The sequence below is a fragment of the Barbus barbus genome (genome assembly GCF_936440315.1).
Source record: "Barbus barbus genome assembly, chromosome: 25".
In the NCBI taxonomy this organism is placed as follows: domain Eukaryota; kingdom Metazoa; phylum Chordata; class Actinopteri; order Cypriniformes; family Cyprinidae; genus Barbus; species Barbus barbus.
In genome coordinates, this window is record NC_136753.1 from 9,102,706 (window position 1) to 9,121,967 (window position 19,262).

At 36.4% G+C, this 19,262-nt stretch overlaps 2 protein-coding genes across 8 annotated transcripts in view; one reads left to right on the plus strand and one right to left on the minus strand.

The window, feature by feature from the left end:
- The first annotated feature begins 1,344 nt into the window (after window positions 1–1,344).
- On the plus strand, window positions 1,345–10,474 carry LOC306845064 (reduced folate transporter-like). Of its 2 annotated transcripts, none has more exons than XM_079377618.1 (6): window positions 1,345–1,575; window positions 1,944–2,541; window positions 3,822–4,602; window positions 8,022–8,214; window positions 8,534–8,675; window positions 9,222–10,474. In XM_079377618.1, the coding sequence occupies exons 2-6, from the start codon at window positions 2,269–2,271 to the stop codon at window positions 9,420–9,422; spliced, it is 1,590 nt and encodes a 529-aa protein (XP_079233744.1). In that variant the 5' UTR covers window positions 1,345–1,575; window positions 1,944–2,268; the 3' UTR covers window positions 9,423–10,474. The 2 variants fall into 2 exon arrangements, with proteins under 2 accessions (XP_079233744.1, XP_079233745.1); XM_079377619.1 differs by having other exon boundaries at window positions 1,351–1,739.
- A 536-nt stretch (window positions 10,475–11,010) lies between these two features.
- col18a1b (collagen type XVIII alpha 1 chain b) overlaps window positions 11,011–19,262 on the minus strand; it is a 39,306-nt gene continuing 31,054 nt past the window's right edge. For all 6 annotated transcript variants that reach the window (XM_079377120.1, XM_079377121.1, XM_079377118.1 and 3 more), the window contains 17 exons: window positions 19,030–19,107; window positions 18,915–18,950; window positions 18,672–18,725; window positions 17,471–17,542; window positions 17,304–17,369; window positions 17,165–17,198; window positions 16,899–16,952; window positions 16,739–16,773; window positions 16,501–16,614; window positions 16,252–16,408; window positions 15,980–16,044; window positions 15,769–15,897; window positions 14,666–14,698; window positions 14,090–14,461; window positions 12,313–12,510; window positions 12,092–12,207; window positions 11,011–11,994 (listed from right to left, as the gene is read on the minus strand). In XM_079377120.1, the coding sequence (XP_079233246.1) occupies window positions 11,790–11,994; window positions 12,092–12,207; window positions 12,313–12,510; window positions 14,090–14,461; window positions 14,666–14,698; window positions 15,769–15,897; window positions 15,980–16,044; window positions 16,252–16,408; window positions 16,501–16,614; window positions 16,739–16,773; window positions 16,899–16,952; window positions 17,165–17,198; window positions 17,304–17,369; window positions 17,471–17,542; window positions 18,672–18,725; window positions 18,915–18,950; window positions 19,030–19,107 (1,818 nt within the window). In that variant the 3' untranslated portion in view covers window positions 11,011–11,789. The remainder of the gene's footprint in view (window positions 11,995–12,091; window positions 12,208–12,312; window positions 12,511–14,089; window positions 14,462–14,665; window positions 14,699–15,768; window positions 15,898–15,979; window positions 16,045–16,251; window positions 16,409–16,500; window positions 16,615–16,738; window positions 16,774–16,898; window positions 16,953–17,164; window positions 17,199–17,303; window positions 17,370–17,470; window positions 17,543–18,671; window positions 18,726–18,914; window positions 18,951–19,029; window positions 19,108–19,262) is intronic.

Below are 19,262 nucleotides of genomic sequence, written 5' to 3' on the forward strand. Positions count from 1 at the left end.
AATGTTGCTGAAAAAGCGGTCTACGTGCCTTCTATCATCTGATTGATAGTTTATAATTTTTAGCCAATAAAAGGCCTTTTAGTATAATTCTAAAATGCCTTTTTGTGGTAAAATCTTCACTGATTTTAAATAAAGTAAACATAAGAATAACTTTTAACTAGTAATATTTCAAGATTGCTTTACCTTACTGGACTAAAGCAAATTAGATTTTTATGAGTTATTATATGTCAGGCTTTACAGGATACATTTTTCTAAAGATGATCACGATGAATAGTTTTTACACTTGTTTTCAGCACCAAAATATGTGCAGCAGAGGACTTTGTGCACCATTGAACTAACATTAAAGAATAATGTGTCCATCTCAACAACTAGAGGCTGCAGTTCCTTTATTCTCAGAGGAACAAAAGGCAACAGCTTGAGTCTGTCTTTCACATAGAGCTTTTGCACTCCTGACCTGGACCATAATGCATGAGCACAGTATGAAAACATGACATGCTGCTGATGATAATGTGATAAATCATTTCCTTGAAGTGATTTACATTTTAGTTTTGAATTGATTTCAGCCACTGGCTTTCGGAAATAGGAACTGTGAAAGTAAATAGTTTGTTGTTGATGCGATTATAAAGCAGGGGTGTAAAATGTACAGGATAATTGTTGTCACCTGAATGAACTTTACTGCTACTGCGTCAACAACTCACTCCTTTGCTAAACTTTAACCTGGCCCACAAAAGTAGGTTCCACAGAGTACATGGTGCTTCACAACATTCCAACTATAAAAATTGAGCCCCCACCCCATGTTTGACCATGTTTATAAAGATCCCCTAGTGGTGCTCAGATATATTTATTTTACGCACCCTGGAGTGCCCTCTGTTGGTAAGACATCCTAACACATTCCATCTCTGCTTTACAGAAAACAACGGATATACAACAAGGACTAGACCATACTTGGAGCGCCCTCCTTTGGCACAGCATCATAACACATTACACAAGCTACATTCACATTTTGTAACATTCTGAATTGTTTTTATCTTTTAGGTGCATGCCTAGAGACAACTGTACAGAATTCATGTTGCAGATAAACGCTTCCAATTAGAAATTCTCAAAACACCCGTGGCAAATTAGTCTTTCGGATTGGCTTATACAATTGAACAGCTCTCTTTTGACAAAAAATAAAGATATTTTGTGGACGTAAGGATTAAACTCCCAGAGACACTGAACATCGGCTCAGTTGACTCGAGACTTAATCATTTGGACCGGTTTTGTGAAATGTTCCATAGGTGTTCATTAAAGAGATTCTTTTAAAGAACGATTCGTTCATAAACTTAAGATAAACATCCGGTGCGCATGCGCAGACCATGGATCATTGGGCGCGCACAACTGCAGGCTCGTGGATTTTTGACAACTGCTTTCAGTGACATATCTGGGACGTCTGGTTATCCCATGCCGATGGATTAAAGTCTGTCGCGTTGTTGTCGCTTAAATAACTTCCACTATAATATTTTAAGTAACATAGATTATTAGCTCTTCGTCAGCCTCAGCAAGAAAGGATTAAATTTGACCACAGGAAAGCAACAGGCAAGTTTAACGCGAAACACGAGCCGTACTTGAATATTGGTGGGATTATGTGCAAACAACATTAAGAGACTGCGACACATTGTTATCCATGAACAAGCAGACGTAGTCATGAGATGTGTGTAAGAGCTGACATTGCACTGGTAGACATTTGAGTTGTGGAAAATGTGAGTTCACTCAGGTACAAGATGCAAGAGCACATGTTTGCAAACTGTGTTCTAATAGAGATGTCAGTTTGATATATTGTTAAAAGTCTATTTCTTATTTAGTATAAGACACAATAAAATAAATGACTAGATTATGTACAACTATGCTCATTAGAGTGCATATTTGCCATATAACAATTGGATTTGTTTTGTGCTTCTTTACAGAATAAAAAAGTGCAGTCCAGTAAGGTAGTAATTTTTAATCATCGACTGTGTTGGAAGTTGGACAAAGGTGAATGCCTACACACAGAAAATGTCCGCTTGTAGCTGTTTAACACATTGCTGTATCATTATGAAAGTTTCCTCTCAGCCCCCAGTAATAGTTAACACCACACATGCTTTAGGATTTACTGGCTTGTGCAGTCGCTTGGTTGTTGTCGGTCTGTGAACACTGCTAAGCCTTCAGCTATTAACTTTGAGGATCAACGTACCTTTTGTATTTTGTACATCATTAAATAGTTAAGCTTTACAGCATCATTATTGCTATAATATGGTGGAAGTGATTACATGCAATGAAAGGACTGAGGATGCTAAGGAGGACATGAGGACTGATGGCAATGGACACACTGTGGAAAACGTGGCTCCAGAGCCGGTCATCCATGAAACCAAGGAAGATCTGGAAACCCAAACACAGAAGACCAGAACCTGGATAGGGCCCGTAGTTTATCTTTGCTTCTATGGCTTCATGGTGCAGCTGAAGCCTGGAGAGCCGTTTATCACACCATACCTGCTCAGTGCAGAGAAGAACTTCACTAGAGAACAGGTGTGGTGCTATTCTACTTTTATTGTAATCTTTTTCTAAGTTTGTGGGAGAAAACAAAATGCACATTTAAAATATAAAATCATTCAATCTTGCTAAATTATACTGCAAAGTTTAAAAAAATATATATATACATATATTTTGTAAACATTCAAATGTGAGAGACTGTTTTTCCCAACTATAGTATGTATTTATTTATTTTCCCAATATCGAGTTGACACATGACTGTGAGTTTTCCAACTCTGACAGCTACTGGGGTCTGGCAAGCCATGTGAATGTGGTCAGAGTTCACATTCCTCCAAAGTGGGTCAGATCTGCTTTGAGGAGGGACTGAAACAATCATGCTGACTTATTATATGTGGATTTATGAATTATAAGATTACTTTTTTGTAAACGCTTGTAAACCCTCAAATGAATTTGCACTCAATGTACTGATCTTATCAGGCTCTAACTGGGTTTTTTTAAAATAAGGTTAGTAAACCATGCAATTAGTCAACCACATGCAGAGAATATCTGTATGGGAATTTTCCACTGTTAAATACTGCAAAATAGATTACAGTAGGTGCCTGTTTTGACTTGTTTTTAGCCCAGTGTTTGTCTCAAGGATTAAAACACTTCTGTTTAGCCCACATTCTCTTTCACGTTACATATTATTACATTTTAGTAAATAAAAGGACACCTAAAAGCTGTTACATTCATGTGTCATATGTGTGTCTGATCTTATTAGACAAAACCAAGACACATTTTTTTCAGTCTCCTTGCTTAGGTAACTAAATGTATGTCTAAGTTATGCATTAGGCAGTGTATTGATCATTTGTTTGGGTTTATTTTGTTATGTTGTAATAATGTTATCCAGTACAAAACACATCCTCATTTTATGAATGATGGGCTTTAACAGTGACATAAGGAAAATACATATTTCAGTCACCCCAAAGATTCACTTTTTATATGGGCTAAAACTGTAGTTCAAAATCAACCCCTTTTCCACATTTGAACAATTATATGAAGTATATTTTGGGATACCATGTGTTCTCCATGTGCACTACCCTAATTTCAGATGACATACAGAAGGGCTGGGTCATTCTAAGCAAAGGGTTATCTTTTTTCACAATGTTCATGCTTTACCTGGGATTAACAATTTAAGTATTTATAATCTGACATTTCACACTGTACATTCCTCGTGGTGGAGGTAAGTGCATTGTCTGTTATTACGTTTATTGCGCGGTGCAATTATCTCTGCTTTGTCTACCCCGTGTAATAATGGCTTTCTATGGTTTTTACAGGTCACCAATGAAATCAACCCAGTCCTCACATATTCTTATATGGCCGTGCTGGTGCCTGTTTTTCTGCTGACAGATTACCTACGCTACAAACCTGTGCTGATCCTTCAGAGCTTGAGTCATGTTTCCATTTGGCTCTTGCTGCTTTTGGGAAACTCATTGCTGGAGATGCAGTTTATGGAGTTCTTTTATGGCATCACCATGGCTGCCCGTGTGGCATACTCCTCGTACATTTTCTCGCTAGTACCAGCGACTGTTTACCAGCGTGTAGCCGGCTATTCCCGCTCATCTGTGCTCATGGGAGTCTTCACGAGCTCTGTGCTGGGTCAGATATGCGTGTCACTAGGAGATGTATCGTACAGGACGTTAAGTGGAGTCTCTCTGGGGTTTGTCACATTTGGGTTTCTCTTGTCCTTATGCCTGCCATGGCCCAAACGTAGCTTGTTTTTCAACCAAGCACGTCTGGAAGAGGAAAGGAAGGAAGCAGTTCAATCAGAATTGGCCAGAATGAAGCCTAAGGAGAATGATGGAGGTGTGGCAGCACAAGGCAGTAACCACAAATCCCCATCCTGGACAAATTCAGTGTTTCTTCAGATGCTGAAGGAGTTAAAAAATGTAGTGAAAGTACCCAATTTAAGGCTTTGGAGCTTGTGGTGGGTGTTCAACTCCACTGGTTACTATTTAGTACTATTTTATGTGCACATCCTGTGGAATAAAGTCTACCCTGCTACAGAGAACAAACATGTTTACAACGGAGCGGTTGAAGCTGCCTCTACCTTATTAGGTAAGATGGATTTTAGTGTGCTGTAGTTGCCATAGTTTCCAAAAAAAAGTGTCTTAAAAATAAAAATAAAAAATACTGACAATCTCAACCACAAAGTCAGACTTTAAATAAGTAGCATTCACTCTGTTTTTGTAAGCAAATAAATGAACCGGTTGTTGGCAGAACATTTACATTTATGCATTTAGCAGACGCTTTTATCCAAAGCGACTTACATTGCATTCAAGTTACAGTTTTTTTTTTTTTTTTTTTTTTTTTTTTTTTACATTTTATCAGCTCTTGCTTTCCCTGGGAATCGAACCCATGACCTTGGCGTTGCTACTGCCATGCTCTACTATTTGAGCTATAGGAAAGCAGAAGAACATACAAGAGACTTGTTTTCTTGCTTACCAACTGTTCATTAATTTCAGAGTAGATGTCACTTAAAGACTGATTTAGCAATGGTCATGAATATAGATATACAATGTATTGGATATACGTTATATGTGACCCTGGACCACAAAACCAGTCATAAGTAGCACAGGTATATTTGTAGCAATAGCCAACAATACATTGTATGGGTCAAAATTATCTTTTATATATATATTTTTTTTATGCCAAAAATCATTAGGATAAGTAAAGATCATGTTTTATGAAGATAATTAGTAAATTTCCTACTATAAATATGTCAAAACATATTTTGTAATATGCATTGCTAAGGCAATTTTCTCATATTTAGATTATTTGCACCCTCAGATTCCAGATTTTCAAACAGTTGTATCTCGGCCAAATATTGTCCTATCATAACAAACCATACATCAATGGAAAACTTACTTATTCAGCTTTCAGATGATGTAAATAAATACATTTTACCCTTATGGCTGGTTTTGTGGTCCACTTTAGCAGACAGAATATTTATACAGTATTAGATTTGTTTGTTGTAGTTTTCAATCTGTCTTGCTCTCTCATTTAACAAATAGTATAAATTTATAATAACAGACATTTATTAGTTATCGGCCAAAACATGAAAATATTAATCTGCATATTTGTACTGGCCAGAATTTCAATTTCACTATCAGTGTTCTCAATGGATTTGACAGGTCGTTGTGACCTGCAGTTGTTTTTTTAATATGATCTTAAAGTTTGATCTCCACGTGATTTTAAAATAATTAAGGTTTACATTATACAAGATGGTTTACTATTTGGTGAGAACTAGCAAAGTTCATGTTCCTCAACCTTTGAACCTTGGCATGACACATGCTTGGAAAACATAAAACAACATAGAAATCAGGATTGCTTATTCCTTATTGGAGTTTCTTCCAAGTAAACCCAAAGACATTTATGGCGCTTTTCCGCTGCATAGTACGGCACGGCACGGTTCAGTACAGCTCACTTTTGGCGGGTTTTCTACTGGGAACAGTACCTGGTACTTTTTTTAGTACCACTTTGGCCGAGGTTCCAAGCGAGCCGTACTGTTACCAAAACATGACGTTTAAAATCTGCGGATCACTGATTGGCCAGAGAAAATCGTCACTGCCTGCGTCACTGAACTTTCAGCATGAGACACAACAGACCCGCTAGATTTAAATCAGCACAGCCAGCGAAGGATCGAACGCAACTGTTTTGAATGAGCGCACCTTTTTTAAACAACCAAAAAATGTCTGTTTCGCTGTCTGAGGAAGTACAGATGTTCCTCTCATTGATAGCCGAGGTGCGTGATGGAGCGACGCAGAATTAAAAAGTTTTTCAGGAGTCACGGCAATAGAGGGCACAACTATAACGACACATGAATAATCCCGCCCACTCTAAAGTGGTACTAAACTCGATTTAGTGAGAAGAAATGTTTGTTAATCAGCATTGCATGAGTATTACATGTAGCATTTGGACCAATCAGACACACAATTTTGCATTTGATTTAACAAATCAATTAGTTATTAGATTAACAAATGATCACAGACCCCCCTCCCCACACCCAATACACATACTGGGTGCTGGTATGTCTGTCAATGACTCCAGGCCCCTGGTTCCATGGCAACCCATCTGATAACACTTGTTTATTAACTCAAAGGAATGCGGGCAGAGCAACACACTTAATTTTCCCTTTGGAAAAAGAGAAGTTAGGCCATAAAAATTGACTCTTCTCTAATTAATTAATAGAACAACCTTCTTTGAATGAACACACACATCTTTAGGTCATTGTGTATATTATTACTGTTCTTGTATATGTTCTTGTGTACTGTATCCTGCTTTATGCATGCTTATGATAGAACACTAGTTAATATTAACTCACTTATACTATGTTTGGTCTCTATCAGTTCGTCTTCGATGATCTAATTGAGAGTGTATATTATATGTCGATACCTATACAACATATAAGTGTTCTAGGAATCTTTAATAGTTTGTATATCAACTTCCAATCCAGTTCATATGCAAATTACCATGCATGGAGACAAAGAGTCGTAAACTTTCCCTCCAAAAGTTCAAGTCACCATTGGCTCTTTGACACCTCAGAGGTGTGACCTCTATATCAGATAAGGCTCTCACTTCAGTGACGCCCCTCGCAGTCTGCGGTTCTGTTAGATCCTAAGAGGATGAGGAAGATGTGAGCTAAAACTGAACACTTTAAGTTTTGTGCCAGGCCTTGCGGCCTTGTCTTTCCATTCAACCAAAGCTCCTCGGACCTCAGCAGATCTCTTTCTTAGCTCTTTTTACACTCTCTACCTGGAAGAATCATTACATCCAAACATCCATTCAATATCTATTATTTCTTGAATATTACTGATTAAATATTACCGTTTTATTGTTGGTTTCCTCTTTTCTGATAATTTGGAATGACGATGAAAAAAAAAACATGCAAATAAGTTCAGACATCAATTCAATATCTACTATTTCCTGAATATTATGAAATTCAAGAGGGCCGCCCCCTGATGACGTCATAATATGCAAATTAGATGAGTATATTTACACCCCACATAAACCTTAGGTCATGCCCAACATTTTTCTAATTTACCGTAGATCTCTATCTTTAAGCCCTTTCAAGCCCCAAGCTTTTGAAATCTTGATGTCAAAATCCAGCATTTAAAAAAAAAACCCTGGTGCCTAAAGGGTTAATAAAAGTTGTGTGCACAAATTACGAGTTTCTGGTTCTGCCTTGCAAATTAAATGTCTCTACGATTTTGACCCTCGCTACATGCTGTAATGCATTAATAGGAAAGTATTTCCTGTGGCCAAGGAAATATCCTTTCTTAGAGTTGATACGGACTTGCACTGAATGTTCGCTGGACGGACAGATCAGTTGATGGGAATTTAATTCTGCTACAGTTATTACTGTCAGCTGATATAAATAATTGTAATTAATCATAATTAATTTTAATTATTTATATACAATTCCCTTTTAAGTAAATTGCTACATACATGACAATCACACTTTATGTGCTCCGTAGGTGCAATCACATCATTTGTGGCAGGCTATGTGAAAATTCGATGGAATCTTTGGTCTGAACTGGTGATTGGATTGATCACTGCAGCACAGGCCGGTCTATTGCTTCTCATGGGCACCACAGATAACATTTGGGTTTGCTATGTGGCATATGCCCTGTTCAGAGGCTTCTACCAGTTCTTGGTGCCAATCGCCATGTGAGTTATATAAACCTATTTATTGATTTATTTTTATTATTTAAAATATTTTTATATGTCTTATCTTATTAAACAACACGGGCACACATTGCATTCAGTGTTTCAAAGTCACTGTTTTAAAAGCAGATGTGCATGCACCTGTGAAAACATTAGCTTATTTCATGGAGAGCAAGAACTTTGCTTTGAAGTTCAAGCTTGTTGTAGTTTGCCACATGTGGAGCTTGTGATGGAACTAAAACTAAATAAAACAAAGAAAAATAAATGCATCAGTTCTCTGTATTTTGTTCCTAAATAACTGATTTTGTATTTTTCTTCTCAGTTTCCAGATTGCCTCCTCTCTCACTAAAGAACTGTGTGCTTTGGTGTTTGGAGTGAACACTTTTCTTGGAACAGTGCTGAAAACGATCATCACTATCATTGTAGCAGATAAGAGGGGATTGGCTTTGAATGTTCATTCTCAGGTGTGTAATTTTCTAGATCGACTTCAGTTAATAGTTACACAGAAAAACAGGACCAGTTATGGATACCACCAACTTGTTAATCGAAGAAGAAAGTACAGTAATGTTACAATGCAGAAAGTTTCCCTTTATATTATAACATTACAATGCAGAAAGATTTCTGCATTGTGGGGGGGGGGGGGGGGGGTCGTGGCCTAATGGTTAGAGAGTCGGACTCGTAATCCAAAGGTTGCAGGCTCGAGTCTCGGGCCGGCAGGGATTGTAGGTGGGGGAAGTGAATGTTCAGCGCTCTCTCCACCCTCAATACCACGACTGAGGTGCCCTTGAGCAAGGCACCGAACCCCCAACTGCTCCCTGGGCGCCGCAGCATAAATGGCTGCCCACTGCTCCGGGTGTATGTTCACGGTGTGTGTGTGTTCACTGCTGTGTGTGTGCACGTTGGATGGGTTAAATGCAGAGCACGAATTCCGAGTATGGGTCACCATACTTGGCAGTATGTCACTTCACTTCAGATTTTGGCCTGATTCTGTTTCTCTCCTTCTCTTGCAGTTTTTAGTTTATTTCTTTTACTTCACTCTGCTGACTGTGGTTTATCTGGGGTGTAGTGCCTTTATCATCACATGTCATTACCGCAATCAAAGAGCACAGAAGAAGACTATGGAAGTAGCTATACCCACTGAACTTAATCCCATGACAACAGCGGCTAGTGAAGGCACAATGGAACATAAAGGAACCAACATTAAGACATGAGATTCAAAGAAATTGTGCCTACAGGTGGAGTTTCTCCATCTCTTAAACTGGTACTTAAAATAATAAAATGTTCTGATTTTGAAGTAAAAGTAGCCTTTGTTTAATTATTTTGTTTTTCCAGTTGTTAGGAATAGCATTAGATGTTTTTTAAACCTCATCAAAATCTAATTGCATTTTGTGAAAAGTAAGTATAATTGTTGAGGTTGTCATTAGGATAGAATGCCAATGGAAAATGTAGTCTCGGATTGAGATTTTATTTTATTTTGTCATTTCATATTGTTGTCTTTGTTAGGGTGAACAAAGAATGTAAAATCATTTTTGTAAGGAATGATTGGAAGCCAAACATGGCAAGTTTGGCTTTCTAGCTTCTGATAGGACTACTTTTTGCCTACAGTGTACCGTGAGAGCAGAAGTATTATTTGCAGCTAATTATTGAAATTTTAATGATTACTACTGTACAGCCTTTAGTTCCAGTTCTCTAAATTGATTGGCCAAGCAGTTATCAAGGAATGCTGATATTTATTATATGTCCTTATATCTGGTTATCTGATTGCTGTCCAGTGGAAGCTGGGTAGGGTTGGGGGAATTTTGTTTCCTTTTTTTACATAAGGACATTTTTTTTTTGTCAGTGTTTTCTTTAACTCCTGGATAGCTCAGACAGTAAGCAGGAGTAGAACATGCTGCTGACACGGAGTGATAACAGAATGTTACGGAACAGAGATGGGAAATGGCTTCATAAACACTTCAGTCTGTGCATTGCTTGACACAAAGTTTGATGCTTTAGCGCTTTTGGAAATATTTGCCGTTGTCAAAGGAACAAGATATGTGAATGACCATGTTTTGATGGAAATGTAAGTTACTCAGTGTTAGCTTTGTAGAACGTCTATAAAAGAAATATCACACAAAGATAAGTTTGTTCACAGGACACTTGCTTAGTTCTACTGTATTTTAAAATAATTACTACCTGTTTTTTTATGAATATTTTATAGTGTGATCACATTAGGAATTCCAGACCATGTCTAATTACAAATAAATTCTTACCAATAAAGTCATTTTCATTTACATGTTTAATTTGTATTTTTATTTTTGTAAAATTCCAATTGTTTCAAACCAGCATTACAGGAACATATGCCTTAATATCCTACAGCATCCAGTGAGCAAGACAAATCAACTGAAGCAAAGAAATTTTTTAAATATCTTTAAATATCACTTTATTTACTCTTTATACAAGATTGCTGGTAGAAAGTCCAGCAGCACTGGGAGGTTCACTATTTATATCACTGTTTGTTATGCTTGTCTGTGTTTGCAGATGGAAACATCATTCCAGGTTACAACAAATTTATTTTGGTGTATTATGAGCGAGTCAATAAATCATTCACTCAAAAACACATTCATTCACGACATACGTCACGACTATTCAGAAACAAAACCAATGGTTCAGCTTGCGTTGACTTTTCATTGGGGGAGCCAAATAGACGGAGTGACTAGCAATGTTGCTGTATATACTATACACTACCATTCAGACATTTGGGGTAAGGCCAGTATCAAGCAATTGACTTATTTCTCAAATAAATATTATAGAATTTTTAGAAGCTTACAACAGAGGTTGTAATTGTTTATTAATGTAAGTGCCATTGAAATACAGTAAAAATAAAAGTAATAATGTCTGATATTTTTAGTGGTCACATTTGAACTGTAGAATACAGCAGGCTGTAAAGTACAGAGAACTGCAACTCTTTAAAATTTTATTCAGGTTATGTGTAAAAACCAAACCAAAATAAATACAAAACAATGATTTACATATTTTTATTAAAAGTCATCATCTTTCTATAGAGAAAGTCAACCAGTCATTTTGCATTACATCATGGAATGTTTGATGTTACCGAGTTGCAAAGTAAAAATGTAGAAAGGTTACATAGATATGTTTACATAACATCAAATACAAATGTGAATGAAAATGGTTATGACAAAGTAGTTTAAAGACAGTTATTAAAAATTATGTTTTTGCCTAAGGGTGTTCTATACTGCCCTGTTATTTGTGAAAATACAATATGTACATTTTTGTTAAAAAATATAAAACAAAACAGCGATTTTCCCCCTGAATTTAGCTTTAATCTGTTTCTTTTTAAATGCTCAAGTATTTCATTTTATGTTCTCTCATAACAAAATGTGTTTGTTGTAAGGTTTATGATGTAAAACGCAAGTTATATAATTGTTTGCTTTGAAAAATGGCTGTCACACAGCAGTTAATACATAAAAATAGTAAATTTTAATCTAAAATACATGTAAACTAACATACACAGTATCACTGTCAACCATAAAACACTTAAGTTTCAGTTTGTGGTGTGACTAAAGGAAAATTTTGGTTCACTTTGCAATGTAGCTGTTCTCAATGCACAGTACGATGAACGAGCTGCTGCAGCCATGTGGCAACTGCTGAAGTAGGTAGCCTTCTTGGAGAGAGGAAGCCATGCCAGTGATGGCCTGACTACCTGTTCGCCATGTTTCACAGTAGCTGTCTGTCTGCCTGCTTCCTTGAGTGCTTGATCCATGCCATACCATCTTCTCTGGCCTATTAAAGTGGTTATAGAGAAAAAAAAAAAAAAAAGGATTAATCTGACTAATCAGTTCTGTTAAAATTTTTGCTGTGGATATGTGTTGGACCTTACCAGGCATCATCATCAAGAACATCTCGACCATCAAATGAATAGATGCGCACATTATCATTCATCTTGCCTTCTGAGCCACTAAAGATGGATTCCCAGTTGCTGAATAATTCCTCATCCTGTGAACATATTAAACAGCTCTGTAAAAGACCGTTTTAAAGAGACTGCAGTACATTCTGTAAAACAATAGTGTTGTGTGTGTGTGGACAAAGGAAGGATTTTACTTGAAGATTGACTATGGGTATCAGCTCCCTGTTGTTCTGCCGAACAATACTGTATAGATCCTGTAACCGGGATGACAGGAAAGCCCTGAACGTTCCTTTGAGCCCAATGCCTTGGGCTTGTAAGAAGCACTGGTGATCTACACCTTTAATACCCTGCATGTCGCCCAGCTGAGGTGAGTTGAGCGCAATCAGGTGTAACTGGTGACAAAATCAGGTGACAGATAGAAAAGTAGTTTACATTACAAGAAGATTACAAATAATTTAGATTATACAAACTGCACTTTCTATGAACAAATTCAAAATTTTTTAGAATAAGCTTTACAAACAATATTGATTAGATGTACACATCACCTCTATGTTTTAATATATCACATAAATCACAGTTGAGGACTGTAAAATTATTAAAAATATATATATTTTTTATACACTACCGTTCAAAAGTTTGGGTTCGGTGAGAATTTGAAAAATGTTTTTGAAAGAAGCCTCTTCTGCTCACTAAATGATTGATTCTACGTTTTTGAGTATGACAGCAAAATAATTTAAGGCTATTTAAAGCTAATTTAATGTGACATTGATATCACAAAAGCTTCTGTGGCAAGAGCTTTTTTAGTTTTACCAAGCACTGTTGTGGATTTCCCTTGCAGTGTTGGGGAACTTACTTTAAAAAGTAATACATTACAATATTGAGTCACTCCCTAAAAAGTAACTAATTGCATTACTTAGTTACTTTTTATGAAAAGTAATGTGTTACGTTACTTTTGCATGCTTTTTTCTCATCTGGGCTTGCTTGCTTTAATATATTATATATATATATATGGCATATTTAAAAGCCTTTCACACCAAAAGTGAAATGAATAAGCCTCAGGCTGAAGTAAATGTAAATTAAATTATTAACATATTTAATTATTGCAGGTTTGCATCATATTCTGAGTTTGCATTTCACTGTTATTATACTGCTATTTTATGCATTTTGAGGAATACTGAATCTGTTATTGTGCAAGTGAGATGAGTAAATGCATGTTGACATTTATAGTCAAGAACTACAGTAACCATCATGTTTACACCGCACACACGTCTCTGCACATGCTCCCGATTTCTCTCAACATGGGAACAGGAGAGCTGTTAGTCAATATATGGGAAAACAAACTTAACTGGCATTCATTTACTAGTTACTTGAAAAAAAGTAATCTGATTACGTAACTCAAGTTACTTGTAATGTGTTACCCTTCCCTTGTGAATCTCGTCTTTTATTTTCAACCCCTATTATCTTCTACTATTTTTAAAGAAGGGAAACACAAAATATGTGTTATAGATGTGTTACATTTATGATTTATAGTCAAAATCAATTTTTTTGTGAAATATTCAATATTACAGTAAATAAAGTTATATTTGTTAGTTTCAATAATGTCTGTGTAAGTTTACTGTAACATACATTCTCATCTTAATTACACTACGGTCCTACACATGGTCTTCCCGTTGATAGCATATAATAGTACGAGTTGAAATTTGTACAAATGCTGCTGTAAATAAATTGTCAACTTTTTCTCCTTGAGGCTCGAGTAGCATAAATGTCACCTTCTTTTACTCTGCATTTTTTATACACAATTTTTGTAAATGCTGTTATTATAAGCAAGCCTTCCAGCAAGTCCATTAGCAGTATGATTGTTTACAGTATGCTGCAGATTACTTCCTACTACAGTTATTAGGAAATTCGTCATGGGGTATAGGAAAAACAGACTAGCACACAATTACACCTCAATAATGATAAGGTACTTACTGCACGGCCTGATGTGTGTGTGTGAGCTGGAAGCTTAGCCTCGTGAATGACAGGCCTGTGGTCGTGTGTACGTTCATATCTGCTGTCAGGATAGCCAGAATGATCTGGGCGGCTGCTGGGAATGTGCTTTCTGGAATCAGGATGGTGCTGGTAAATTGAGTCGATTGATGGAGAGTGTCGTGGATCAGTTGGAGAATAGTAGTGTGGAAATTTATTTCTATGGTGTGGGTCATATGATGGCTGAAGTCTTGGATCAAGTGGCACAGGGTAATGAGCTCCTGGTTGTGGAGGGCCTTGTTGGGGAGAGGTTGTGGGATAATCCTGAGAGTACTGAACCACTTGTGGAGGCTCCACTGCTTCCATCTGGTTATCCTAGAAACCAATAATTGATCCCATAACTTGCATCTTAAGATACGACAATTACTATTGCTTGGTGAAATTTTGTGTGCGAAATCCAGCCATTTCAGTAGGAATCCTTGTGACGTTTTTTTTTTGCCCTCGATTTGTAGCTTGTGTATTATACAAGGGTTTATTAATTACTTAATTAGTAAATACTGTACATTTTATGTTACTCACCAGACCCTTGGGGAATGGGGTGTATTCACCAAGCTGAAATGAAGCAACCAGAAAAATCAGGCATAATAATGTTTCAGCAAATATCTATCTATCTATCTATCTATCTATCTATCTATCTATCTATCTATCTATCTATCTATCTATCTATCTATCTATCTATCTATCTATCTATCTATCTATCTATCTATCTATCTATCTATCTATCTATCTATCTAGCTATCTATCTATCTATCTATCTTTTTTTTACTTCTCTGACAAAAACTTTACAGTTACACAGAATATAAGATGGCATATATTTAATTGATGAATAACAAATAAAACATAATCTAGGGTATGATTTTACCCCTAAATTCAACAAGCATGATACAAAACAGCAACTACTGTACAAATACACGTTTGGGGGCCTGGATTTCAGTTGTTTCTATGAATTACAGCAAACCATTTGTTTCTATTTTCTGTAGCTTTCAGCAATCTGTAAAAAGGTAGTTAGAATTTCTTGTTTGTAAATCAATTAGGCCTATACAGCTGTTCATTTAAATTTTGGGTGTGCTTTTGTGACATTCAAGTGAAACGCTAACATTGCCCCTCATTTTTCTTTGCAACCGTGAATCTGAATGACCCTTCTATTTGATACTTGTGTCTCTGCAAAACCAAATTGGGTGTTTCCCAATTAGTGGCCATTTTTAAAGGGTGTTTTTAACCACTTTAGCCACTTGCCTATTGGTTTGAAAATGCCCACTGATTGAGAAATGCTGCTAGCATTCTGCAAAATGTTCTATTTGTTCTACTTGTTCTATTTAAATGTTCAGTCATTCACGCATGTGGTGTTGTCTGTGCAAAAATTAAGTCCTAGGTATCTTTAATTTTGCACATTTCACTCCTACGATAGTACACATTTGAGGGTGAAAGCCTTTCAAAGTATGCTCCACTGACTATGAGCTTGAATGGATGTGTTCCTCACATGTGCACAACCTAATGGACCTTTGTTTTTAAGCACAATCACTCTTATATGTGCTGCTGTTTGCGTGTGTGTGGACAGCAAAATAAGGCTTAAGTTTACACTCTTCTTACATAAAGATGGAGAAACAATAATAGACAATTACCATGACTTCTCTGATGCCATCATGTACTCTCATATAAAGTTCTCTGTTGTCTTTTACATAGATTAGTGTGCCTTCTGGATACCGGATAGTTGTTGCAGCCATGGTGTCAACAGATCTCAAAACCATGACCTGAGGAAAAAATAACAGACCAACTAACTAGAAAAGATGTCATCAATGTGCCTACAGACAGTAAGTAGTAACAGTAACTCACCCCAGTTAAATGTCCAGGAGGTCCAGGGGGTCCAGGAGGTCCAGGAGGCCCAGGAATACTGATTGCTAACAGATCAAGGTGTTAAAATAAAAAGGCAAACTCTTTTTAATTATTGGCTTTTGCATTTATTGGATAGGAAAGTTTGAAAGAAGACTGTAAAAAGGGAGAGAAAATAAATTAGATGAGGACATGAAACAGGTCAGGTTCAAATCTGCATTTCTCGGCACCCAAAAGATCTTTTACTTGTGAGTGGCTGTGTGTAAATTCCTTACTTTGTGAGGGTCGGTGTGCACCTGGCAGCAACGAACCCGGGGGTCCAGGTGGACCTGGTGCGCCAGGACTACCTGGGCGACCATCATAACCGATTCCTGGGGCTCCAGGAGGCCCTGGACGTCCTGGAGGCCCAATAATTGATTCTCCTCTAGGGCCCTATAATGAAAAAAAACCCAAAACATTTATTCTACAAGAAAGAATAGTTGACTCAGAATCTAAGAAGGATTGTTTTATGTCTGTGCTGTCACCGGTGGTCCAGGTCTTCCGGCTGGACCTTGTGCTCCACTATGTTGAGGGTCATAGTAACCTGCTCCTGCTTCTCCCTTCTGTCCTTTAGGACCGAGCTCCCCTTTCATCTCATGCTACAGCATAACATATTACAAAATCAAGTACAATTTCCATGTGCTGCACATATTCAGCAGAACATTACATGTAAACACATTTTATTTAAATTTTATAATCATCTATAATTTATAATCATCATACCTTAAATGCATAAATGTCAAAGGTGGTAGTGAGACCTATGACAGACAATGTTGACATTCAAATCATGTTCCCATTTTATAGTTTAGAAAAAAATATATATATATTTACTGTTCTGAATCTTTATTCAACAGTTTCTATAAAAAGGCTTGATGTGTCATACCTGGCAAGCCAGGGATGCCAGGTGTTCCTCTTTCACCCTTGTCCCCTTTCAGAGCTGAGGTAATGAAATTTGAGATATATTTACATTTATTCATTTAGCAGATGGTTTTATCCAAAGTAATATACAAATTCTTCTGAAGAATTCTTTGGTGTAAGAACACACATCGCAAACAATTATTCTTATACACATATTCATGCTAAACTAAACTGAAATGTGATAACACCAGATATGGATTGGAAATTGACAAATCAGATTTATTTACTCACCATGGTGCAATCTTGAGCTGCCGTCATCATAACCCTTCAAAGTAAATATTGTGAGCCAGTACAAATACTATTTTTTATAACAAACAAACCCATAAGATATTAGGTACTTGTATATTTTTTAAAAACATTAATTACTCACATCATATCGTCCCACAGAAACTGGAGGTCCTGGAGGACCAGGTGGCCCAGGCGGCCCAGGGGGTCCCTAAAACCAGTTTAAAATGTGTAGTATTGTATATAGTATAATGCACACTTCTGTAGTAACAATTAAAACAAAATAAATGTTATAAGTTGTTCATTACTTACCTGATATCCATAACCGTATCCTCCACCTGAATCGCCTTTCGCTCCTTTTTTACCATTTAGCCCAGGACGACCCTTTTGATAAAGAATATTGCATGATCAGTAATATACCAAGTTATGAACTCATAAAAATAATAATATTCAATAAAAAAGTTATAAAAGAGAAAATAAATGAGCTGCAAGCAACAATTATCAGGGTTTAGGCATCTTACCTAAGCTCATATTTTTCAAGGTATTAAGCATCTTTTTGATAGTTAGCATGTGAGAAAGAAGAAAGAAGTAGGACAAAGACACTACATTCAAAAATTCAAGCTGATTGGACTAATGAACCCACACAGTGACATTTTTATGTTTGTCTGGTGCCTAGACTGACAAATAGAAACAATTGCATTATAAAATCAATGTATTACAAAACTTCTTACTGGTGTTACTGGCCATTTAAGTAATGGAGACCATGCCCATTATGGCTGGGAATGACCAAGCTGAATTACAGTTAAACATGATTTTAATAACTATTCATAATGGAACTCCATAGAATTTTCTGTACTAGTTTAATTCAGAGTGAACAAATGGCAGGAAGCCTTTGTGTGTGCCTGAGTAATAATTTAAGATCAACCTACCAAATTTGGAGTTTCTGTGATTAACGGTCTCCGATTATTAAACATACCATTACATACCACACTATATGTAATATTCAACAACAATAAGAAAGGATATCACAATATAGTAATTCTGCCTGAAATCAGAGACATTACTAAATGAAATGAAATGCATACCCCATATTTAATTACAATTATCTCTATTAAGCTGCTTTTAAACAATGTGTATTGTGAAAAGTGCTATACAAATAAATTTGACTTGACTTGAATTGAATTTGATGCTAGTATATATAAAAAGACAGACCGTGTGAGATAAATTATATAATAAATGTAATAATTATACAATTGTATATATTATAATTGTATGTAATAAGTATATAATTATTTTACAGCAAATGCATATGTTAATTTAAAGTAAATAAAAATTTATTAATAAAAATTAATGTTTAATTAAAGTTTAATAAAAAGTAAATATACTTTTCATTTGGAGCCAACTATATGTTTAGATGAATTATATTGGCTAATGTGTTGCTACTGACAGTCACTGCAAAACTCTATGATAAAATCTTTCTTCAGAAAATCTTGTTGGATTTGGAGTTACTCACTGGTCTGCCTGGTAATCCTATTTCTCCTTTTGGTCCAAGTGGCCCAACTGGTCCCTAATGAGTAAAAAATATACCAATATATCATCTAGAACATATACCCTTGAAATATCAGCAGTGTTAATAATGATCAATGCATTTCTTAATATTCATTTCTTAGATAGATAGATGCAGGGACATTTTGCAGGTAAAAATATAGCTTTTCTGTGGGGTATACCCCAGCAAGAGAAAAAGCCAAAAACTCACCAAAGGCCCCTCTGGTCCTGGAGGTCCTGGTTCACCCTAACACAGATAGTAACTAAATCAATTAAAAGTTCTGCTCTAAACTCATCTATCTGAATGAAAGCCACAGGTCTCTCACCAGCTGTCCAGCCAGCTCACCCATGTAATTGGGTTTACCACTAGAGTCTACGATCAGGCCAGGTTCACCCTTTTGACCCTAAAGAAAAAAGAACAAAACCATATTCAGTGTGAGAGGATGAAAAATGCTCATTGAATAAAGGTAATATCTTCTAAACACAGCTGTTCCCATATACGTATATACAGCTCTAGAAAAAATTAAGAGACCACTGCAAAATTTTCTCTGGTTTTACT